The following is a 26121-nucleotide window of genomic DNA, read 5'->3' on the forward strand; positions in this document are numbered from 1 at the left end:
TTGAAATAAGGCCAAATCCTGTCTTAATCTAAGACCTGTTTGTGAAACCAGGCCTTAATAAGTTAGCATGATCCCTGGTGCTGCTAGTGAACTCAGAAGACTTCCAAAACATAAGACTTTTTTATGCAATTAAAATGCAAATATTTGGTTTTATTCTGGAGATTATAAAAGTGACTGAATTGCAACATACATAGGCTGTGACACCAATGGAAATGTATTGTATTCTGTAGTAGGCATCTAGTATGCTTCTGTTCTCTTTCTATACAGGTGTCTATGCCCATCATGGTCCTGGCAGGTGTTATTTTAGTGTTAGGCTGGAAGCTCTGAATTCAAGCACACGGTTCAGATGAGGTGTCAGAATTCCTGCACGCAAACTCTGTAAGAATGTACGTGTGTGAGACTGTGCATATGTGTGTGTGCCATCCCAAGGGACGTGAGTCTCTTTTTTGACTTTTCACATTAACTAGCCATTAGGGATGTTAAAAGAGATATTAAACAGTCTGAATTGGATGATTGTTTCTGTATGGTTAAGATTCTGGCCTGCAAACTCAAAGAGGCTCAATGACAGGATGAGCTCAGAATTTTTTATGTCCTGGTTGTGGTACAATTAGTGTTTTTTTCAAGTCACTTGAAAACCATCTGCTGAATGAGCTAACTAACTAATTAAGAGTATCAGTCAGCCCATAGTCACCAATTCCTCACAATTTAGTTTAGTTATAAATCCATTGTCTGTCAAACTCATTAAACCTAATGAGAAAATGCCTTCAGACATGGCACTCCATTGTGCAAAGTCAGAATTCAGAGAAGCTTTCACTGTAACCTCTGACCTCTAGAAATAAGACATTTCTAATCCAGAGAAATGCACAGAATGTACAGCACACAGAAATCCGTTCAGGACACGATTAGAATAGCAGCTGCACGTCTTTGTTTCAAGCCATTTAATGTCTTGCCTTTGTGTGTGAGTGTTTTAATTAGGTTTTAACGGAGTTAAACACAAGGAAACAGTGAGGTATGATTGCTCGTGTGACTTACTATGGGAAGCCACAACCACAAAGGACAGTGCAACTGCTTCTGTAATGGTCTATGGCCACCCTGAAGTTCACCGACCACTTAGACTCACTTTAACTCTGACTTTGAAACTAATTATATACATACTGGCACGCACACATGCACAGACACACTAAATGCCTTTGGCTGGCTGTGTGAGTGGGGAACAATTCTTCTTGTTTAAGCTTTGACATTTAAATCATTACATAGTGAAAGGTTCTGTTTTAAGAAGGTATTTTAAATGAAGTAATAGTGATTTTTGACTGGATATTTTTCCGTTTTTGAAAAATATGAATAAGTGAGGGTTTTTGGATGTCTGAGGAAGGACGCAAAGTGAGAATGATTTGCTGGTTATTGTTACTACTACCTTGATCAAATCATGCTAACATTTCCTAATCGTAAAAAAAAAATCATACTGACCTTAACCTCATCTTGGATGAAATTGTTAAGATGGCGTTTGCAAAAAGAAACGGAATAACTGACATTAAATAAAATAAGTTGCAGGTGTTCTGAAGCTATTACAGCACTTTTATGTCATTAGATTATAATATAAGCCCTATTTATCACTGCTTTCAAAAACATTCGTCCTTTTTAGTCTTAGCTGCCAGCACAACAAAGAGCATCTTCTGTTTGCAAGACGGCTGACTTGTTGTCTGTACAGTATCAGTTTTGATACTACACTGTGGATATATGTCTGTTCTGTTTCAAAGTTCTTTGTATTACTATTGCTGTTTAGTTGCATATGCTGTTTTGTATAAAAGACCGTGGTGTTTATACTATCTGCACACCATCATTATCCAGAGGGACTAATAACCGAAAGCTTTCCAGATCTTCCAGACAGTTTTCTCGTCTCGTTTCGAATGATTGTGGAATTCTACATTTCTACAGGGATTGTGTTTTGAAAGTGTTTTCCGCGTACGCGTCGAGGTCAGCTATTTTATCTTTGCATTAAAATCCCTTTTGACCTCTGGGAGACAACCCCAAATTTATCCTCTCTGTCCCGTTTAGGCCTACACTCGCTGACTAGAAGACAGCTTTTCCGAACACTTCCAATGCAGATTGTCAAAATTCCATCCTGTGTGTCCAACTTTTTTGTAAAGGAAATTATCTGAAATTGTGAGACAGGAGGTTTTTTAGAGATTGATTCCAAAAATTGGATCATGCACTCAGACACAGTTCAGTGAGAAAACCTGGCCTAAAATGGCCTAAGGAAAAGGTATTCTTTCGAAGAGTGAAATGAGGCAGAATAAAGTTTGATGAGTATGAGTGTGGTCATAAGCACATTAATGCAGGCTTATGATCTGTGATTGAGACAGGAGATGCTGCGAGGAATATTGGAACGAGCATTTAGTGCTGGCCAGGAGAACTGTACCATCATAATGATATAGTTCCTGGACTTGACGCAATAGTTATAATGTTGCCATAGTAACCGTGTTTTTGTAGTGGACCTCAAAATGTTTATGTTATTTTTGGGGGTTAAAGGTGGGATGAGATTTGGCCATCTGTGCTGCGCTCATACAGCCTGAAGGTCTTGTTAAAAGTCATGCTGTACTTACAATGCAGCTGGTGGCCAAAAATACTTTGTGAATATGGTCTGAACTTACTGTGAGCTAACTCAATAAAACCTTTGCTGAATTTAACAACACAGTCATTAGATTTAGTGGAATCATTTTGGTTAAGATCTTTTTTTCTTATGGAACAAGCAAGTTCCTCAGAGGATCTGAGTGTGTGTCATTTTTAGACTGTCTGTTTTGGCTAGTGGTTTAGGAGGACGTGCCACATTAATAATAGTTTTTCTGACCTAGATCTTCACACAAACCACAAAATCTCTTTTTCACTTTTCTCTTCTTCAATTATAACAATAAGCCACTTGAGGCTATGCGTCACAATGATTTTACCACAGGTAATGGGTGTTTTTTTGGCATAAGTCCCTGAATAAATCACTATAACGCACAACCTCAAGTGGGTTATTGCTTATACATAACTGATATGGCAGGAATATATTGTGCATTCCTAGGTTATTCCAATTATTAATATAAAAAAACGTAATCAAATATTACACTGCTTATTGAACATTGTTACATATGTATATATGACTGGTCATAAAACTGTTCTTTGATCATAAAACTGTTGGCTGTTTTTGCAACAAAGCAGCTTAAATAAGATTACTATTTCTGGCACAACAGAACAAATACAGCTCTTTCTTCTCATTTAAAGTCTGTATTGGTGGTACTTGCTACTTTTAAGCTCTCATTTACTTTTTTCAAGGCTCTGTTCTTTGATGCCTCTGCTAATTTCTTGTGCGCTAAGGAGCTGATTTTGTGAGGTCCTATATGTGGCAGGCGTTGTTTTCCTGTGCTTGTTTTGTGAATCTCTTGCGGTGGCGTGTCCACTGAGCTGAGAGGTTTTTAATGACTGTGGAGTGTTTGGAGTGGTTGGTGTGGGTAGCCAAGATGATCCCCTCCCTGCCTTTCTCGCTCACAAACAACATTCTGTGGTTCAGACAGACCGTTTTTCAGTAGCGCCCACTGTTGTTTCTTTTAGGAGGCGATTGGAAGGAGAGGAGGTGTCGGCTACTGAATTGTGGAAGTGAAAGGGTTCAAGGAAATTGTGCTAGACAAGTAGAGCACAAGTGAGATGATGCGATGCGGGTCTGACACAAGGTCAGCAGAGGTCACGAGACAAAGACATGAAAGTGGATTGTGTTTTAAGATGGGAGGGGAAAAGCTGTTTTGAGTTTCTACCTAATAAATAAGGACAAGTGGGCCAGCCTTCGTTCTGTTTAACATCTGTTTTCTTAGTGTGGGAGGAAGTGTCAAAGAACCAAGAGGCGGTTCTGCGGTGTGGAACGTCTCATCGCAGGAGCTTACGGTACTGCTGGTCTGTGGCCTACACGGTTACACATGCTCCCAGGGCTTGTTTTAGATCTTCCACAGACACCACATGACTGTTTGTCTCCTGTAGAAAAGTGTTTCCATCTTGTACACTTCAAAATGTGTTTCCACACAGAGGCCAGAAGATATCAAAGCAGATGGAGGGCAGCCTCCTCTTCTAGAATCTTTTTCTCAGATATTTAGAAGAGAAGAAGCTTAAGTGGTTTAAAACCTGACACTGTTATTCAGGAAACCACTTTTTAGACACCATTGATTAGTGGTGCTTACTAAAGCAAGTGGTCAAGGAGACTTGGGCCTCTAAACAACCACCTAGCAATCTCCCAGAGCACTTTAACAACCATCTAAAGAAAGCAATAGAAATACAGTTATATGATTTTCTTTGAATTTCCATTGATTTTAAATGTACTTTCTTATGTAACAATTGATAGTAGTTTTCTGAGTTTTCAGCCTTCATTGCTTCATTGTGTCATAATTTGAAATGGTCCACTTTGTTGAAAGTGTGTGCCAGAGAGATTTGCTGTTGCTCTAGGGTTAGAGTGAAACACTTTTAAGGTTAAAAGTGTCCTAGAAAAAGCCTTAAAGCCTATTCACTCCAAGAGTAAAATGAAAAAGTGAAGCAAAATGAATATTGGGTGGACTGAGGGGAAATGTAGGCCTACAGTATAGCAAATAGCGAGAACAAATAGATAGTTTTCTTTTTCTGTAAAAGATTAAAGGCTTTCTGCAAGTGCACATCTGGATGCTTATGACAGGCACACATTTAGAGGAGGGGCGATTAACTGACGCAGGATGAGTAGCTGTTGTCGCCCCGCTGACTGAGAAAAACTCATGTCTGGAAACTTTAGTACTTCAGTACTGCTGCTGTGATGGCATGTACAGAGAGGTCCAAAAAGTTGCGGGAGTCAAAAAATACTCCGGGAGTCTTTAAATCTGAAAACAAGTTGTTTATTTATTTATTTTTTAAAAAGAAAAAAAAATTAATTTGACCCAAAAAATAAATATTTAAAAAAATATTTAAAATTCTTCACTATTTATAGGTCATTAAATAAGAAACAAATTATTAGTGGTTCTTTCTGCAGGTTACCAAACACTACTGTGTGTTCCTCAGAGACTCACTACGGTTCTACTGCAGCTCTGTGTGGAACTATTTTCAGCCATATCCGCTTGTGACATAATGAAGACTGTTTCCGGGAACTCTCTCTCTACTCCGTTTCAAGTGTGAATACCATCTTAACAGCCATTTATGAGCACTATTTACCTTTAAAAAGGGCATATTAAGCTTTTTAATGTTTTCCTTTTTCTTTAGTATGTAATACATCTGTTTGTGCATACAATCTGCAAAGTTACAAAGCTCAGTGTCTCCCAAAATGCGATTACTATTGAACTGAGAACTGAGAACAGATCTGCCTAAAATGCCTCGATCGAAGTCCAGATATTACTTTCTCAATCTACGTCAGTTTTAGCATAATGCCTGTCCAAAGATAGAAGATGAGGTTTCAGTGAATTGTTGTGTTGTCGTCATGTCACGGAGATGCTCTGTGTTTGGATGCGAATGCAAAACTGCTTTTGCTCTCAGAGGCTATTTAGAGAGTTAAGCTTTATTTATAAAGCTGTTCTTGAGCAGTACAACGCAAAAGTTTGCTTGGGCACAGCACATTTTTCAGAGGACAGCTTCCTGAACCTGGGAGAGTTTATATATGCAGTATATATACAAAGACAACTTACCACTGTGAAACGTTATGCTCAAGTCGGTCTTCGAAAGTTGGCTAGTTCCTATCAATTGGCTTGATCATCCGCATTTTTAGAATCCGACTCGGGCTCGAACTGACGACATTATTATTAACTGTTTACAAATGCTTTAGATTAGAAGCCTTGGAAGCTGAAGCTCATGACTATGGCAATCATGCTGTTTTTTCTGAATATCAGCATGGCTGTGTGATTTACAGCCTTGTGATATTGCTTATGCTTCAATATTATATTACATTTTCAATTCAAATTTTCGCTCAAATTGTTTTGCTGGTGTTAAATTAGAAAAATGCTAAACTGAAGTATTTTCATTAGTGCTTTCAGACTTCTGGACCCCACTGCATATTTAAACAATCAAAGTTGTCACTTACTGTCTTTCTATAGTTTTGTTGTGCTGCGATTGCATTAGTTGTAGTCAGACTTGGTCTTGATTAAACGTGAAGTTTCTGGGGGTGTGTGAAGCCAGACTAAAGTGTGTTTGTGTGATCATGAGGTAACGTTGACTGATGAGGTGAGACGTATGTATGTAGGAGGTGAGTTCGCCCCCCTCCTCTTCATTTCCATCCGTCACTCCCTCTCTCCGTCTGTTCTAGCTTGGCTTTGGTCTGTTCCAAGACCTCCAAGGCTGCACCAAGTAGTCATTAAATGTTTTTGGGGCAGGTGTGTGCTGCTTTTTGCAAATACATCTGTTTTCAGTCTTAAAGGGACATTTCTGTCATAATTTACTCACCGCCTTGTCATTCTAAACCTATATGACTTTCCTTTTCTGTGGAACACAACAAAAGATGTTTTTTTTTTGTTCATACAGTGAATGTCAATGGGGTCTAATTTTGTTTTGTACCATATTTACTTTCATTGTATGGACAAAAACATTCTTTAAAATATCTTTTGTGTTCTGGAGGTGAAAGAAAGTCAGGGACGGGATGTCTCTTGAAGTTGTGGGTTAATGTCCATACGGCTCGAGGTTGATTATGAACTTCAGCGGTCCCTTTCGACCTTGAGCTATATGGGCACTTATTCTGAAGAGCTCAGAAACAATGTAGTCTGTGTTTAACAGAGAGAGAGAGAGAGAGAGAGAGAGAGAGAGAGAGAGAGAGAGAGAGAGAGAGAGAGAGAGAGAGAGAGAGAGAGAGAGAGAGAGAGAGAGACATAAGGTATCCACTCTATCTTAAAACACAGAGTGCTTTCTCAGCACAAGCGACTCCCTGTAGACTTGACATTCTATAGGGCGGATCTTATGAAAAAAGAGCGAGCATGACTTAAACTTCTCCATCCCACACACACACCCTCATGCAGACATACACACCCACCTCACCTGCTTTCATCACTTCCACCTGGTCTCTAATGAGCTTGTGGTGCTGAGGGCAGCAGTCTTCGCTGACAGAGATAGATGGAGACTTCTTATTTTCCCTGTTATTTCTCCTCGTTCGTCTACAGCTGTGTGCTCGGCCAGCCTAATTTCTCCGCTCTACTATACTCAGTTTAATCAGTTTAATCAGGTTAAATAAAGCCTCAGTTTAATTTGAAGCCAGTTGTACTCTAAACCCATAATAGTGCACGAAACCCTTCAGATGTTTAGTCATCACAGCAAAGTGTTGTCTTTGTAAAATGGATTTTGTCTTGTTTTAGATCTTCTAATGAATCTAGACTCTCAACACTGATTTTAGTTCAGTATTAAGGGTATTCCTTACTGAATGTCCCTTGCCATGCAGACAGTGGCACCAGACTCTTTAAATAGGAGACTGTAACCACCCATACAGAAGTTAATTTTAAGTTTATTTTTAATTTTAACAAATTCAAATGGAATTTTTTTTATCTAAATTTAAATAGTTTTGTGATTGTATTATTTAATACTTATTTTGTTTTCTTTACATAGAAATTTTTGGAATTTATTATAATTATAAAAGAAACAGAAACTCCAAGACTTTTGTTTGGAATATAGGAAATCCTTGTTAGGACTTGGGTTAGTGGATTTCCCCCCATTCTTATCAGCCTATAATTTTCCTGTTATTTTAGTTGTGAATGGTTAAGATTAGGTTTAGAATTGGGAATCACTTCTCTAGAGGATGAACTTACTATGCCGTCCTGTGACAAAGTGTGCCTTGGTTTATTTTTATTTTGAGAGTAGTATTAAGGGCTGACCTTGGGCCATTATTAAATTCAGGGCTGAGCAAGGAACAACATTCTTGTGAGTTATAGTGGCCCACTGCATACTCATAATTCTCCAGGCACACACCTCTGTTTCCTCAGCTGCTTGTATGAAAGATCAATAATGTCATCATCCTAATGCCCTTAACCTGAGCCTGAAGAGAATGATCTCTGTATGATGACTCTCTTTCTGTCCAGTGATTAGAAAGATGAAGACTCAGCTGTATGAGATTAGTGCAACAGTAAGACCAGTTGGTTTAATGTGTAATGGACATTTTGTCAAAATAAGTGCACCCACACTTAACTAAACACACGTGTATCCCCACACACTGCCTCATAACTCAGGCCTCACCCAGATGCGCACACACACACACACACACACACACACACACAAACGCTAGGCGCTTCCTTCCACAAACTTCTCCAATTGTATATAAGCTGATAAACAGGAAAACCTCTCAGGATAAATACTCCCACACTTCATGCTGTTCCTGAAGGCAAAAAGAGAGTCAACTGTGTTTTTTCAGTACTAGGGATACTCTTTCCCTTCTGTGATATTTTAGTCAAATGAACTTGCTGATAACCCCATCCAGCTTTTTCCCAAGGATCTTAAAAGGAAGTGACCTCGCAATGGTGTTAAGAGCTTCCAACCCTTGAACTATCTAGCATACGGGCGCACACACACACATTCACGCGCCTCTTCTGACCTCTCAGAGCTTAGAGAGTTAGATTTTATTACATGCTCTGATGTCACCATCCCCTCTGCTCCTTTAAGACTCAGAGGAAGCTTAGTTATTAAAAACCAGCTGATAAAATCGACGGCTGCTCCCACCTAGTATACATCCACACACACCCAGGGGTCAGAGGTCAATCTCTCACACATTTGCAGGTTGACGTGACTCTTGGCGCTCGTAAGGTGAAGTATATTAATAGTCCAAGTAGGGATATTACAAATCTAGGGGTGGATGAACTCTCACTCAGCTCAGTATTCTTATAATGAATGTAAACTTTGAGCAAAATATACTGATTCATATCCTAAATGTAATAAGTTGATGAATGGAGCTATAATATGTATATCAGGAGTGTCCAAACTCGGTTCTGGAGGACCTGCAGAGTTTAGCTCCAACTTGCCTCAACACACCTACCTGGAAGTTTCTAGTATGGCTATAAGACCTTGATTAGCTGGTTCATGTGTGTTTAATTAGGGTTGAGGCTAAACTTTGCAGGACAGTGGCTTTCCAGGAGCAGGACTGGACACCTCTGATGTATATCATTGAATTGGGCTGGATTTACATTTAAAAATAGATTTAGGTTTGTTTTAAAAGGATAGTTCACACAAAATTAAAATTCTGTCATCATCTACTCATCCCTGTCTCCTTTGTAATCCACTGACATAAGAAGATATTTTGTGGAACTGCAGGTTGTTCTTTTTCATAAAACAAAAATAAACTCTAAGCAGTGGCTGTTTAGTTCTAAAAATGAGCAAAAAAAGCACCCTAAAGTAAATAAAACTGGTGCATTTTTTGTCTATTTTGTTTGACAGCCCCTGGTCCCTACATGCATTTGTTCTATGGAAAAGAGCAGTGTAGACAATTTTGGGGTGAATTATCCATCCAGTGTCATTGCTGGGAGATGGAAGGTTGTTAGCATTTAGATGTGGTTAAGATAGCTTTTTGTGTAGAGTTGCTTTTGGTATAAGACTTGCCTTGATTATAGAGAGGTGGAAAAGTCTATATTTGAAAATCACAAGGCCATTTGGAACAAAACAACCATTAGAGCAGTGCATTGTCGGAAATTTCCTTTCTGTCTCCTCTATACACACAAAAAGTAAATCAAAAGAGGTTCCTGAAGGGAACATTTACCTCATGTTTCATGGTTTAACTGCAGAACTGTAACCATTCCCTTCTCTCCACTGGTGAGGTTTATTTAACACAAAACATTTTGTATACCGCTTTGATGGCAAGACTGGCACCCTATTGAAAAGAAATCTAAAAAAGTGTCTAATTTTTCTTTTCCATTGCGGTATTTTTCTAACATCCTGACTTGGTCATATGACCACATTACTTTTTCACTCTGAGAATCCAAGACCAAGATTCTTTTACCAGGTCTGAGAACAAGGCAGGTGCCACTTCATTGGTTCTGGTCCTGCTGCTGCTGTGGTTTAGCTACATCAGACCGGCTGAGCAGACTTCCTGTCCCTTGCCAGTAATGAAGCTCTGAACTGGGTCAGTTGTTTATGTCTGGAGCACCTGAGCTAGCCACAGACTGCCTAATATAAGAGACGTTTGCTGAAGTAATCTGAATCAGGTCAGTCCAGGGAGCATTAAAACTTCTCACTACCTTGAAAAAAAGAGATAGAAGAAGAGAAAGAAAGAGAGGAGTTGGGGAATATGAATCGAGGTCTATTTGAACGGTACAAGGAAACCATTGTTTTTAAATTCAGCCTCTATCTTCTTCTGTCTGCCAAGTAACCTTGTCCTCCTCAAGATCACAATGAAGATAGAGAAAAACTGTCATAAAATGATTTAATTTAAGCCTAAATTAAACATATAATACCCAAAGATTAGTTTCTCTTATGAAAAGCGATTCCAGGTTTCTCCCTCCACATTTGTATCCTGTTCAGCCCACCCCTGTGGACCCTTCCTTCCCCTCGTGCCAGGGTTCTGTGTGGGCTTACCTGTCAGGGAGGCCCCTCTGTGCCTTTCCTGCAGATATGAAGCAGCATTATTAGTGCTTTTCAGAGCGTAACTATCCCTATACAGAGCCAAAGCCATGAGTTAAATACATACTGCTGCTTGGCTTCAAATTTGATCCAGACAGAGAGATTCTGAAAAAAAAAAAAGGTTGGTTTCTAACTGTAACCGTTGATCTGTATTCTTTATATGTTTGGGTGGGTTTGCTCTATAGCTCTGTTTCCTATGTTTTCAGTTAGTTACTTTTGGTTATTCATTGTTTGATTATCGTTTGCTGATGTTCATTTTGTTAATTAGTTTGGTCTGTGTATTTAGGCTCCATCTTACTTTCAGTTTATGGTCTATTATCACGTTTTACTGGGTTGTTCTGTTCCTGATCAAGTGATTTGTGTTCCTGTGTTAAATAAAAGACTGATGTGTATAGATCTGTTCTTCTCATCTTTATTTTGCAATCCAGCTCTGACACTAACAAAGTGCAAGTGTGTTTGTGTTCAGTTGTATATTTTGATATAACATGATTATTCATGATGATTTCCATACCTAAAGTGGCTCTAAAGTACAGTATTTCCATTTGCATCAAATATCATTGAATAGATAAACTATTCAATTTCAAACCAGCAAAATATCAAGTAGTGTCTACTGTCTGCAAAAAAATATGCTAGACCTTTTGTAACTTCTCTTTTCTAGCCATTTTTTGAAAGTTCACACTATCCCAGCAAAGTGACCACAGGTGTAGTTCATCAAAATTAACTAACGTTAACCAGAACATGTCCAAATATGTTTTGTTTTCATTTTGAACAGTATATGTATTGTCTAACTGTATAATTGGAAACCCAACATTTTTAGGGGGTGGGGAGTACAAAATGTACTGTGTACAAAATGTATTGTTTAAAAGTTTGGTGTCTTTTTAAGATTTTTAAACATTTATTTAACCAAAAATACAGTAAAACATTGATGAAAAGTGGTAAAAACGGTTCTCTATTTTAATAAATTTTTAAAAAAATTGGCAAAGCTGAATTTTCTGCACCATTACTCCAGTCTTCAGTGTCACATGATCCTTCAGAAATCATTCTAATATGCTGATTTGGTGCATTTCTTATGTTGTATTTACACGTCACTTTTAAAGTGTTAGTTTAAAAAAAATGTCACTACTGTACAATCAGTATAGTAAAAAATAGCTTCTTGTCTTCATCTTTCCAATTGAATCTCTGTATGCAGGATCATCAAGTAACCTGGTCGCCCAGGAGGCTGTAAGGAAACAGGCTACATTTCTGAAACATGCTGCTAAAACAGGAGAACAGATATCGAGTAAGAATCAAACCTCTTATTTTCATTATCAACTCAAAATATGCTCCACTTCAGCAATGGAAAAGCCCAATAAAGCGTTCGTAAAACACCTTTAAAGCAGCTTGTCCATCTGGAACTGTTATAGATTGTACCCTAGGCCCTTTGTTGCAAGACTTAATGATGTAACCAGCTTGTAACAGTAAACAGTCCCCATTTTGAATGCAGTTCTTGGTTCTTTGAAACTAATTCCTAATTAGTTTTTTAGCATGCATATTTGATTTATTCTTAGTCAAAAACTGCCAAGTGCTAAAGAGATTTGTGCAGAAAACTTTGTGAACAACACCTTGGAAGGGACACTGTGAAAGCTGTTATTGATCTAATTGATTATGGTTTGTCTCTTTGTCTCTGTCCCCCACTTTCTCTCTATCTATCGTCCCTCTCTCTCAGACTGTCTGAATTGCAGTCGTATCACTGCCCTCACAGATCGTGTGAGCTCTCTGGAGGCCAAGGTAAAGTCACATCTTTCACTCTTGAGCTTCTTTCAGGGTGAATTCACTAAGAATGAATTGTGTCCACTGATAGCTTTGTTTATTTGTACCTCAGTGTACCTCAGTGTCCTCATCACTCCAGTCCTTCATTGTCATTTAAACAATCCCTTTTTAACATTGTTCGATCAATCACTCTTTATGCCTTCTCTTTCTCTTCCTGTCGCTCTTTCTCCCAGGTTCAGCTTCTTACCGCCCCTGCCTCCACCTCTCATCGACAGACGGAGTTAAAAAATGAACATGATTCCTCCTCCCTGATGGGGGCGCCACCTGCTAAAGGTGCTCCTGGGGCTCAGGGTCCTGCAGGTATGTTTATCTCTTTGTGTTACAGATTAAAGTGCAGATGTAGTGATGGTGTTTTCTCTAAGACTGCATGTGAAGCATGCATTCCTGTTCCATTGATTTTAACAGAGCAAAAATGTTCATTAGACAAAAGGCAACAACTTTTCCTGTATTTCAAACAATAGAGCATTGCACTTTCAATGCCAAAGTCAAAGCGTTCAAGGCCACGCATTTGGCCACAGCTAAGATCATATCTTTTTGCAGTGTATTCATAATGACTGTTCAGGACTGGATCCATTTACATCCAGTTAAGGAGAAAACTTTATTAGCCAATAAGCATGTGGAGATAATCCCATTCCCTATAACAATAATGATAATCCCAGAACCCACCTACATTTCATTTATCTCCCAGCACAGTTGTTGGGGATTTCACTGCAGAGAGATTAGAGTAGATTTAAATTGTGTGTGTATTTGACTGTGTGAGCGTTGATGGCGGTGGGTGTTTTATGGGGGGAATGCCATGGTGCATGAGGCTTTGAATCGCACCAATTCATCGCTAGTTGCCATAGAGATGTAGTACTGAAACATTAAAGAGGCTTGTGAAGATTTAAAGGGGCTAATTGTGTAGGAAAAACTGTATAGTAGGACTGCACTTGACACTGTGTCACAGATGTCATTTCCACCAGCCAAACTGTTGGCAATAGAGCACAACAGTAACCACAGACTTTTTAAGCAGCCGTTGTTCTGGAAATAGTTTTCAATTCAATTTCGCTGTACGAATGTTAACAAATTTTAAGAAAAGGACTCCCAAATAAGATGATCTCCTCCCTAAAATATAAATCATCTATTCAGTGTCACATAATCCTTCAGAAATCATTCTAATATGCTGATTTGTTCCTCAAGAAACATTTCTTTTTATCAATGTTGAAAACAGATGTGCTGCTTCATATTTTTATGGAAAGTATGGTACTTTTTTTGACTCTTTGATGAATAGAAAGTTAATAGCATTAAACAGCATTTATTTAAAATGGAAATCTTTATAACATTATAAATGTCTTTTCTGTCACTTTTGATCAATTTAATGTATCCTTGCTTAAAACTAACTAACTAACTGACCCCAGACATATTGTGTTTTTACCAAGTGAAAAAAGCAGGATATTAGGATTTGGCTTATATTATATTTGCATAATAATTGGCTTTTATACTTTTGGTATTGTACCAAAGCCAAAGCAATTTCTTAAAATATTAAACTGGAAAATGTCCAGTCCACATAAGAGTAATATTAGATGTGTAAACCTGACGTGAAATATTACCAATTCAAATGTATTAGTATAGAAAACAAAGAAGAAGAAGAAAAAGAAAAAAAAAACACAGGCAAAGAACTACATGGAAGTGCACTGTCACTGCTGTGTCCAGGCTAGCCCTTCTCTGATTGGTGGATCTCTCTTTAGGATCATGGATAGTGTAGTTGTCACATTTCTCCCTCTGATGACATTAAATCACACTTTTCGAGAATGATGAATCATCTCTGTCAGTTTGTGTATGTCAGCACTATATGAAGTGCATCCTTCATGCAGAAAGACATCCTTTTTAGTAGTTAATACCCATTCCTTAATTCCACTCAATGGCTACCCCTCGCTGTCCATGTTCAATCCTATCATCACTTGAAGTGTGGGAGAGATTAAAAGACGGGTCCCCAGATATTTTTCTGAAACGACTGGAGAGACTCTTAAGAAAAATCCAGAAAACCCTTGTCGCACTTATACAGCTTTCCTCCTCCCTGTACTGACTTGGCAGAACTATTCAGCAAATCGAGGGCAATTCAGTTCTTTCCACACAGAACATTGAACAGATTTGTTGCCCAGAAGTTCTTCACCTCAATGCAAAGTCAATCCTCTATCCATTCGAGATACCACAGCCATGAAGGATTGTGGTGGAAGGATGAGGCACAAATTACCCTTGAGGGGATTATTTCCATGTGCTGGTTAGACAGATGGAGAGAGTGAAAGTGAATCTGGTGTTTCCATGGGGAATTTGTGTGAAGCTCTTAAACTGTGTGTGCTGTGCAGGGCCGTCACTAAAATGCACAATTATTGTTTTAGCCCATCTGAAATTGAAAAAGTGGATGTAAATTAGACATATGCATGAATTCGGTAATGCGGTATGTGCAACATGCACAGTAGTGGGCATTTCAAAATACTGAAGTGTGAATTGTCCTAGGTATCTTATTATCCAAATTGTTTCGATTTTTAGAATGCACATTAGTAAAACTGTGTATATTCTGCATTACAGGCTGAATGAAGATGCAAATTCACAATACGTGACACTTATTGTCAAAGAACACCAAATACCTCATATTTATTTTCAAACATTTGTGGAGACATGTACATTTTTACATTTTATTTAATATTTTTACTTTGAACTAAAACTTGCCAGTCCAGAAAAGATACTTAGATATTGGTTGAAAAAAATCTCTATTATTGTTCTTTATTGTTCTTTTCTCTTGAATTTTAATCTGTTTGTTTACTTTTTTTTATTGTGTATTGTATTTAAATGTTCAATATTCTTTTTGTGTTTTGAAAGAAAGTTATCAAACTTGTTATTAACTCTTTCCCTGCCAACGTTTTTTTTTTTTTTTATTAAAGTTGCCAGCCAGCTCAAGCTTTTTTGATCATTTTCACAAAACTTTAATGGCTCCTCAGAACATTTTTATTGTAGGAATATATGAACATGCAATATTTCAAAAGAAAGCACAGACCTTCTGCTTTTAAACAAACAAACAAAAAAAAAAGTTTTATAATTAGCACTTGAATGTAGGTAAGTTTCATTAAAAAAAGCAACATTTTGAGCAAAAAACTGAGAAAATCGCGCTTTTGTCAAAGACTACGTCTGGATCTGACTCAGAACGATGATCAAAACAGATGGAGTTGACCGAGTCCATCAACACCCCCAAAGCTTCTATAGCTCTCACTGGGTCAACATTTAATTCTTAGGCAGTTTTGATTTATGTGCTGTTTAATGTTGATGATTGCATTATTTTACATATGCATCTGATACATATGCTATTGCTTGTTTCTGCTTCTTTTTCGCCTGTGTTTTGATCAGGAGATTCAGTACTCTTTCAGAAGATGCCTAATTGTAATACTTGAAATCTTTTATTTATCTCATTCAATTTATACTTTACAACTTAAAAACATAAATAAATCTATAAACACTTAAATATCATTTATTTTACAGTGGCGGTGTAAATTAAGTTGTGGTGCAGTGCCAGAGCAGTGTGTTTTAGATTACCAGCTTTTAGTGAAAGTGAAGGTACAGCGGTCCCTGGTTTTCTGCTGATGTATTCCTGGCTCTTAGCTCGTCCAGCTTGTTTTCAAGTGAGTAGACATTGGCAAGCAGTTAGTTTGATCAAGACATTAGCGGAGCATAAAGCCGTACCCCACTCTCCTGCGCCTCAGTCAGGATTTCAGGGACGCTGAATGTAAATCTGTGTGGGACTTTTTCCATGTCCAGTGGGGTTGTCTATCATAAGATATCCCAGAAGAGAAAGGCAAAGAGGTTCAAATGTCCATCTCCTTTTTCTCCTTGCCTGGTTGCTGATTTAGATCTAAACTACAAAGCTTTTGTGGTCCTGTTCAAAGGGGACAGTTTTTGTAACACAAAACCAAAACAGGTTGTTTGATTTACGTTACTCTTAAAAACATTCGCCATGTTCCTGCAAAAGAAATGGTGGGGATGTGTTCATGGCCAGATGCTTGGTGGGAGAGAAACATGAGGAAATTTTATTTTATCATAAAATCGTTCAGGGGGAGAATAACATGAGTGATTGTGTAAACAAATTAATGTATCAGTTCATAAATTATTCCTTTAGGGAATCCTGTCTCTGCAGTGATGTCACAGATGATGATCTCACATGATGAGCTCAGTGTTATTTAGGCTGTGTCTGCCAACAGGCACTTCACTGATCCACTGATTTTTATCTGGCTGTGGGACTGTTCCAATGACAGGCCTGAAAGATACTTTAGTGTAAAAGATTGATTTTTTACAGACTAGAGCAGAGTTTGCTTTAATATCTGGAGAATCCTTAAACTTTCTGTTTAACTGTACATTTGTGTGTGCTTATCCCAGGTCCACAGGGCGAGAAAGGCCAGGATGGCTTACCTGGGAAAGATGGTCAGTTGTTTTATGTCTTTTCACTATTGAGTTCAATCTAAAATACACACTCAAAACACACTGCAAACTCACAATAGAGGTCTGCTGCACAACCTTGATTCGTTCATTCAGTTTGTAAGGACTGGGCAGAACCTTTCTAAAAGGTTTACCATGATCAAAACATGCATTCAACAGGAGATGATGGAGACCTTCTTAAAGAGACAGAGTCATCAGAGACGGGGAATAATGAAAACGAAGATTATTTCACCCTTTACTCAATCTAATGTCATTTCAAACCTCAATGACTTTCTTTCTTCTGTGGAACCGACCAAATATAAATAATATAAATTAAAAAAACATCTCAGGTTTTTTGTCCATACAATGAAAGTCGGTGTACTCCAATGTTGTTTTGAACACCACTAGCTTTCATTGTGAACATAAACAGTTAAAATACTTCCAAATATCTATAGTTTTGTGTTCTGCAGAAGAAATAAAGACATACAGGTTTGTTTGGAACGACATGACTGATCAGACATAATCATACATATTTGGTCGCTATCTTTTACCTTTGATGCCTCTGTAGACATTACACATTACACATGTTCTCTGTATCTGTAGGTAAACAAGGGTATCGAGGTCTGCCAGGACCCAAAGGAGAGGCGGGTACCAGAGGTCCATCTGGGGCTCCAGGGTCTAAAGGAACAGCTGGTCCTATAGGTACTTTGAACAAATCAAGCCCACAACACTATCACAGGATTTTGAGATCACAGAAATCACCCTGTGACTCGAGACAAACGTTGTAGAATAGCTACGTCCTATTAACACATCTCATGTACAGATCAATTAAGTACCTAGTAGAAATGGCACATTCAAAAGAATCCCAAAAGCTGTATTTGTACATCAGTTTTTATAATTGTATCTATTTATAACAGAGCCTCATTTTCTTGTGGAGTTCTGCTGACCTATGACTGGCAAGACTGTGGTTTCTCATCATGCTGACTTTTCTGCCATAAGAGGCACTATATGAAGACATTGACGAGTCAGCATTGAGCCCCAAGTCCACTTGCCAAAATATTTGTGCTTGGACCACATTGTAAAAAATCCTTTTTTGTTCACAGCATGTAGTGCTGTGCTGGGGATTGCCTAAAAATACACACACACACACACACACACACACACACACACACACACACACACACACACACACACACATCAACTAACATATGTATCGCTTACCCCAAGACTCAAAAATAGCACAGAATTTAGTACTGTTATAATATTTGAAACATGGCCACAGGTATGAAGGGTCTTTTAACCCAGCCATGACTGACTTTAAATGACCCTAGGTCCTATGGAGGGGCTCCTCAGCCATGTGAATCCAATCTAAAGTGAACATGAGATATGTATACAATACTTGCTTCTTATTTCTTCCATATGTTTGCCATTGCATGGTTTTTCTTGGATTTGCCTTTTTCTTTACGCCTTCATGTCATGCACAATGAACTGTATCTGATTGCTGTATTCTCTCAAGAGAGGTATGTTTAAATAAAGCAAGATAAATCTAGAGGAAAATAACGTCAAGGTATATGGGTAGGTGACATGACATACTTTATGGTAGTTGACATCCTGCAGTGTGACAAGCTATACTTCATCTAAAACTACTTCCAACTGCATTTTGAAAATTCTTTTATTTGCAGTTTATGACCTCATATTAATTGAGAGACTACATGGACTTACTTGGATTTTTGATTATTTGTCATTTTGAAAATTCATTTATCATTCCACAGGACTCTTAAAATAAACTAATTAATCTAAAATGGTGATTGTAAAAATTTTGGGGAAAAAATCGCATTAATATAAATTATATTATTATAATTTATATTCATTTAAATTGTATAATCATATAAATATCATATATAATATATATTATATAAATGATACATTTTAAAGTGCTGGTCTGAAAGAAACATGGTACTTTGATATATACCACCATGGTACTAAACGATTACAATATTCGTTCAATACACTTACTTTTTTGTAAGTGAAGGACACTACTGGAAATGGCAAATTCAGTGATAATAGTAATTTGGCTATTTCTCAGAGTCTTTGTGATGGTTTACTCTTTAATCTTGACTCCGGTCCAGAGAATACCGGTCCACAAAATTCCTGGAAACAGGACATCCTCTTTACATGATGCTCTTACATACACACAATGACCTGTTATTCACTCAATTAGGATTCCACTAGGCAACAGACTCCACATGTGACCTGTGCTGTGACACTGTCTAAGAATGAATTTTGTCCACTGTTAAGGCTGTTTATTTACACATGCTGTCTACATTGTTTTATCGAGCCATTCTCTAAAGGTATTATGCAAATCAGGCAACAGAGATAACAATAAGCCCAATTTACATGCCTAATTTACATAGAAAGAAGGCATGTTTATAGAGAAAAGATTGACAGTACTTAAAGGAATAGTTCACTTAAAAATGAAAATTCTGTCATCATTTACTCACTCACCCTCAAGTTGTTTCAAACTTATATGAATTTCTTTCTTCTGCTGAATACAAAGGAAGATATTTTGAAGAATGTCGGTTACCAACAGTTGATGGACCCCATTGACTTCCATAGTATTTTTTTCAACAACTTGAGGGTGAGTGAGTAAATGATGACAGAATTTTAATGAAAGACAGTATTCCTTTAAAGTGCAGCGCTATTTCAGTACATTTAGCGCCTGGTTAAGCTGGATTGTGTGTGGTTAGTGAATAATAAGAAACAGGTTTTTGCCCTGCAATACCATGTGCAAAAATGACACAATTGTTTAGTGAATTTGCCCCTGTTAACTCATATTAAAGGAATTTTATCCTACATCTCATCTAACCGCTTTTCAAATAACTTTGAACAAGTAAACATTATTTTTTTGCATTGCATCACATTTAAAACACCTAAAGGAGAGACTGGTGAGAAATGGGGTGATAAGGATGCAGGGATGTCAGAGGTGAGTATGGAGGACAGAAGAGGAGAGGAAAGGAAAAGACGGGACATGAACGGAGAAAATAAACAAAGAAAGGCTGATGAAAAACTTGTTCTGCAATCGCATACTCTCGCACACCAGCCGTGATATGTAGCTTTTCTTTCCTTTATTTTTCCCTGCTTAATCAAAACTAACAGGCAATAAGGAACCAGCTGGAGGGATATTGTGTAGATGCACACACACACATCCAGAAAGAGAGCTGTATGAATCAGCGCAGTCACCAGCCAGGTTTTAATTTATTACACACCAGAGTCGCTAATATGCTCCGGCATTTAGCAGTGTTTATTTGAGTTTTCCCAGCTCTCCCTGTAAGAGCCCAGCACATGACCATTATGAACCCCCTCCTGTTAATTACAGCCCACACACACAGTCACACACAAATACACACCGCTCTCCTGCCCTTCTTATTAACCTGTTTTCAAGAGCAGCCATGTATCGAAACAAAATACTTCATTCTACCTCAATCTGCGCCCTTTCACTTCCTCTACTTCCCTTTAGGACGCTAAGCATCCCATAACGTCCTTAGAATTCTTTTATCATATATTTTTTTTGTTATCTTTTATCTTTTTTTTTTCAAACGGGACAACAGTGCCTTATAATTGACTATTCAGGGGAAAGATGGTTTGAAATGTGTGTGTGTTTGAGTTTTCTCTTTTTTTGCTTTCTCCTCAGGTCCACAGGGACCACCAGGCCTCCCAGGAGAGAGGGGCCTCCCTGGGCCACCCGGCCCTCCCGGGCCCCCTGGCCCACCATCTGAACAAGATGCTGGTATGAGTGCTAATTATTTAAGGCGCTGTCATCCAGTCATTATCACAAAAGAAAACCCCAAAAAACAAGGTTGATAGGGACCTTGATATAAAGTAAAGTGTCTTTTATCACACTAGGGGGATTCATTCGCAATAATGACTGGCTGATTGTACTTTTCCACACTTAGTATACTATCGTTAAAATCTTGGGGTTAGAACGATTAAAACATAAATAAAAATAATACTGATTATTTTAAATTAATACTGCATTAAATTGATCATAAGTGACAGTAAAGAGATTTATAATATTACAAAAGATTTCTATTTCTATTTTATCCATTTCAAATAAATGCTGTTCTTTTGAACTTTTATTCATCAAAGAATCATGAAAAAGTATCGCGGTTTTCGCTAAAATATTAACTGTTTATCATTGACAATAATAAGAAATGTTTCTTGAGCAGCAAATCAGAATATTAGAAAGATTTCTGAAGGATCACGTGACACTGAAGCCTGGAGGAATGATGCAGAAAATTTGGCAAAGCTGAATTTTTTATACCATCTTCAGTGTCATGGTAAATTAAAATGTCTAAAAATAGTAAACAGTTATTTTAATTGTAATAATATTTCACAATATTACTGGTTTTCCTGTATTTTTGATCAGATAAATGCATCCTTTGTGAGCATAAAGACTTCTTTCAAAAACAAACTTTTGAATGTTAGTGTACGGCTGCTTATCAAATATATATATATATATATATATATATATATATATATATATATATATATGTATATGTAAGCTTATTTTATTATGTTAGAAGAAACAGACCATGGTGTGATCCGAGAGGCATGAAACTAGCACAGCTATGAAGGAAATCATTTCCCTGGACAGGCAGTCAGTTATACAGTTTTGTGGTCATTATACAAAAATATTTGATCGCAGTACGCCACAACTGACCAATCAGAATCATGTATCCTAGAAAGCTGTTACAGTTGCCCGCATTTGCTGTTTTTGGACCCCTCGCCCCCCGTTCTCTCTCTCTCTCTCTCTCTCTCTCTCTCTCTCTCTCTCTCTCTCTCTCTCTCTCTCTCTCTCTCTCTCTCTCTCTCTCTCTCTCTCTCTCTCTCTCTCTCTCTCTCTCTCTCTCTCTCTCTCTCTCTCTCTCTCTCTCTCTCTCTCTCTCTGTCTCTCTCTCTGTCTGTCTGTCTTCAGGAACTGCGGATGCTGCGCTCTCCCATGTGGCTCTTCAGATTTTTCACACCTTTAGAATCGAGTTGTGAGGGAAATTGCTGTAGTGCAGAACCAGATGGATGTATGTGGACAGACGCACACACACAGATGCTGTAGTCAGTTGCTCTAAATGTGGAGCAGGTTCAGTTGTGAGCGCAGGCCAGTTCTGCAAGTCATTAGTAGCCAGTCATTGGACAGTCAAGTCAAATTCATCTCGTTCTTACACTGATACTTCCTGATTGTGCGACAACAGAGTGAATGGGAAGCTTCAAATGAGTCCAAAAGAAGGATGAATAGAAAGAGGAATGGATTGAGGAATTAATCTAACTTATGGGCATCTCTTCTCTCATTGCCCCTCTTTTCCTTCCCCACCGTTGATTTCAGGGGGTAATGCAGGCTAGACTCAACAGTCACATGCTGGGAAAAAGACCTGTCTGTCTGCTGCTGATGTCACTCAACCACTTCCAGATGTGCACGGCCAAAACAGCAGGGTAGAGCAGGAGAAGTGTGTGTATGTGTGCTGTCTTTAGACTTACACACAGTTAAACTCTAAGCACGAGGGAGTTGTTTTAGAATAGAAGCAATAATATTTTAGTGTGCGTTTCGTCACTCTCGAAGAGGACTGGTTCGTGTAGCGGAATGACTCTTCACCTCAGCTCAGTTTTATATCTGCTCTCTGTTGAAGGAGACATAGGCCTGCCCAGACCTCATAAAGTTTGAGAATTTTAAATTTAGGGGCCTTAGAACTTTATAACTCAGTTAAGGCTGGTATTCCCATGATTCCACCTTCAAAGTAATCAGGACAATTAAAGGGTCTGCAAGGGGCTTCCATAGAAAAACACTGTCTTTATTGGAGTTTCCTGTCTGGGTCTGGGCACAGGGATGCCCTGCAGCCACCAAGGCTACAGCAGAAAACTCACCTGCTGCGAGAGAGAGAGAGAGAGAGAGAGAGAGAGAGAGAGAGAGTGAGAGAGAGAGAGAGAGAGAGAGAGAGAGAGAGAGTGAGAGAGAGAGAGAGAGAGAGAGAGAGAGAGAGAGAGAGAGAGAGAGAGAGAGAGAGAGAGAGAGAGAGAGAGAGAAATCTGCCTTTGTAATTTCAAGAATAGCAAAATTTATTTTCAAAGCAATTCATTTGCATGATTGTGATGCACACAATATTCCAAAAGCAGCAATGCACAACAACAAAACAAAACAACACAACAAAAACAGAGAAAAGTATTAATATTAAAAAAAGTAATGGAAATACATAAATTCAGCAAGACATTATTGAGCATGTACAAACGCCAATAGCATTTTTTTTTGTATGTTTTTATTGCTTGATTTTATAAATGTATAAAATGTCTGCTCTAAATGTCAGGGTTGTAGGCAGAGGGGTAATTAATGAAGGGGGAAACAAAGCCCACACAAGAGAAAGAGACAAAGAAAACCATTTGGCTGTGATAAAAGAAAAGAAAACCACTGGCTTGTAATTTTATGTCATTTTTTGTGTGTGATTTGATTCACTTTTCATGGCAGAAAATAAAAAGCCAGCACATCAACAATTTTTCAATTTATGGTCCGCCAACCTGCTACAAATTAAATCACTGTTTATTCTTGTTTAAACATCGCCATCTACAGGCAAGTAGCCTTAATGACGCTCTTCATCAGATCACTGTCACTCTGACTGAGAGATATTTTATATATTGTTACAGGCCTGAAAAAAGATAGTCTCCTACATAACAACTTTCCCGACCTCCGAGTGACCCCTCCACATGGACCACCAGGTCCACCTGGACCCACCGGTCAGTGAATCTTTATTATTTATTTCTTGTTTACAGTATTTTTCACTATTGGACATTTATTCCATGGATGATTCCTAAGGTTAAACTAAGCTTTTGAAAGCCTGATTTGTAAACAATCAGATGATTTAGGCCACATTCACACTGAATGTGATATGTGATTATGAGAATGTAATTTAAGATATTTAAGTCACTTTAGTTAATATAAATATTCACTACTTTTCCACACACTGCAAACAGCATATTGAAACAACAAAAATCAGACAACAAAAATGTCTTTAGACCCAAAAGTTTCCTTATTATTTGTGGCCTGTCTTAAATTACATATTGTTTCAATGTGATTAAAAACCCAGAATTTCACTCTACCTTTAGCGCACGCAACCATCTGATTCACGAGAATGTACATGCACATCATTAACATAAATATTACTATTTTTGTGGCAACTCAGCAGGTATAGAAGCAATCAACCATTCTGCAGGTTATGATTAGAAGAGTTATGATGTCACTGAATTTATAGCTAATGTAATGGCTGCAGTCCGACATCAGGCTTTTTGCTTGTCTGAATTTTTTATTTTACCAGATGAGGTTATAGAAAAGCCTTTAATTTTCAAAAACTGCAAATAATACGTTTACTTTGAAGTTCCTACATCATTTTAGACTGTCATAGATCCATAATAATTTCGATTTCAGACTATTTCATTGAGTTACTCTTAATTATCAGTTGTCCTTGTTTTATGTTAAAAGACTGTTTACCCTAGTAGTAGTAGTACCTGTGTTATGAGGGTATGTTTGGACCCAAATTGGACCCATTTACGCGCTCAACAACTATGCCTGTGATTGTCTCAATGACTAACACTTCAAAACCACATTGTAAATAGAAACCTTTGATGCTCTTCACAGAACGCTTACACAGATACACACTGGAGCTTTTGAAAGCAGCCGGCTATCAAAGGCCACCGAATATGCCCGGCAATCAGGCAAATGCCTTGGACAAATTCTTAATTGTTAATTCTGTCTTTTGTAGGTCCTCCAGGACCAATAGGACCCTCCGGACCACCAGGCCCTATGGGACAAACTGTAAGTTTATGGCTGATAAGGAAATAACCCTTATGTGAGTGTGTGTACTTTTTCACGTGTCATCTTTTTCACATGTAATCAGGGAAAGTCGGGAGCTCCTGGTTTGCAAGGCCCGGTGGGTCCAAAGGGCGAACGAGGCGAAAGAGTGAGTGCACAAGCTTAAACCTCCCCACAGTGCAACACTTCCTGTATATTCTGTGCATCTCTTACTCTTAATGTAACTCCACAGGGACCTCTTGGATATCCAGGAGAGAGAGGGTTTAAAGGAGAGCCGGTAAGATGCCTACCTCCTACCTTATCGAAAAAAGACAAGAAAGCACAAAGACAGCACTATAAGAGTAGTCCATTCAACTTGTAACAAGTCTTCTGAAGTCGTACAGTAACTTTGTGTGAGAAACAGGCTGAAACTGAGATCATTATTCAAGCTTTTTCTTCCTAGGGAGAGCAAGGCCTTAAAGGAGAGCCAGGGGAGAAAGGTCTTCCGGTAAGACAAGCCCATCAGGAGTCCTGTTTGACACACACTCACTCCCACTTATGCTCAACCTTTACAGGAAGGAGATAAATGATCAGTCCCTGAGTTCATGAATGCAGGGAATATGTCAGTCATGCACTTAAGAGCTGTTTAAATGCACTGATTTTAATACGGAAATAATCTCTTTCCTTATGCCTGCTTTTCAATGTTCTAGAGCGATTTGAACGTAAGAGATTTTGACATTTGCCGTGACGTTTTTGTCGTTCCTGGTTTTAGGTTTTTCATTGCTCATCCTGCCGTTCATCTGTGTTTTAACATCAGCAGTCACATTAAATCCATCAGTGTAATTTTCATCATGAAAAATTAGGGCAGACTGACTTTCTCATCCAAAATGTATGGAAAATTATCAGAAATATAAGCAAAATTACAAATGAATGAAAACTCCACTGAAAGGATTTGCTCCACAAATGCTGTTCATTGCTTACTGACAGTATTTACTGTTAGCACATTATATGTCTCGGTTTTGTGTGCACTGATATAGTTTCCATGTGTTTTTGAACAAGAGGTTGCCCTTTATGACTGATTTGAGACAAGTTTTTTGGCTTCTTATTGTCTAAAGGGGGTTTAGGGGTTTCTGATCTAGTCTCAGATTAGCATACAAGGGCATAATCTCTTCAGAATGTGCAATTATGTTGTTAATGTTGTTGATTTTGATTGGTTGGTGGTTGGGGCTGTCTTGAGTGTTTCCCCTGTCCTCTAAAGCTGACTCCTTTCCGTTACTGTCTCCATGGCTGCCTTTCACAGCCACCAGTCTCTTAGCTACAAACTCTGGCATATACCCAACACACAGAGAAGTTCAATCTTTGCTTTGTTGTGCTGTCGTGACAAAGAGGAAACATTGTATTATTGATATAACCTTTGTGTGTACAGTACACTATTGCAAATTGATTACTCAGGGTTCAGAAACGTGTGTTGTGTATATGCTCCATTT

At 38.2% G+C, this 26121-nt stretch overlaps 1 protein-coding gene across 4 annotated transcripts in view; it reads left to right on the top strand.

Moving 5' to 3' along the window:
- The window catches only part of emid1 (EMI domain containing 1), a 65242-nt gene that overhangs the window by 33649 nt on the left and 5472 nt on the right, over positions 1 to 26121 (top strand). For 3 of the 4 annotated variants that reach the window (XR_013821405.1, XM_079872989.1, XM_079872988.1), the window contains exons 4-14: positions 11747 to 11836; positions 12263 to 12324; positions 12540 to 12666; positions 16771 to 16815; positions 17413 to 17511; positions 20501 to 20596; positions 23494 to 23583; positions 24606 to 24658; positions 24741 to 24803; positions 24888 to 24932; positions 25098 to 25142. Coding sequence is in view for 3 of the 4 variants with exons in the window: in XM_079872989.1 (XP_079729115.1) it covers positions 11747 to 11836; positions 12263 to 12324; positions 12540 to 12666; positions 16771 to 16815; positions 17413 to 17511; positions 20501 to 20596; positions 23494 to 23583; positions 24606 to 24658; positions 24741 to 24803; positions 24888 to 24932; positions 25098 to 25142 (815 nt within the window). In the remaining variant the exon portion in view is untranslated. Of the gene's footprint in view, positions 1 to 11746; positions 11837 to 12262; positions 12325 to 12539; positions 12667 to 16770; positions 16816 to 17412; positions 17512 to 20500; positions 20597 to 23493; positions 23584 to 24605; positions 24659 to 24740; positions 24804 to 24887; positions 24933 to 25097; positions 25143 to 25344; positions 25357 to 26121 lie in introns of all 4 variants that reach the window. The other variant, XM_079872987.1, reaches the window with a different exon arrangement.

Source organism: Squalius cephalus, assembly GCF_949319135.1.
Source record: "Squalius cephalus genome assembly, chromosome: 5".
NCBI lineage: Eukaryota > Metazoa > Chordata > Actinopteri > Cypriniformes > Leuciscidae > Squalius > Squalius cephalus.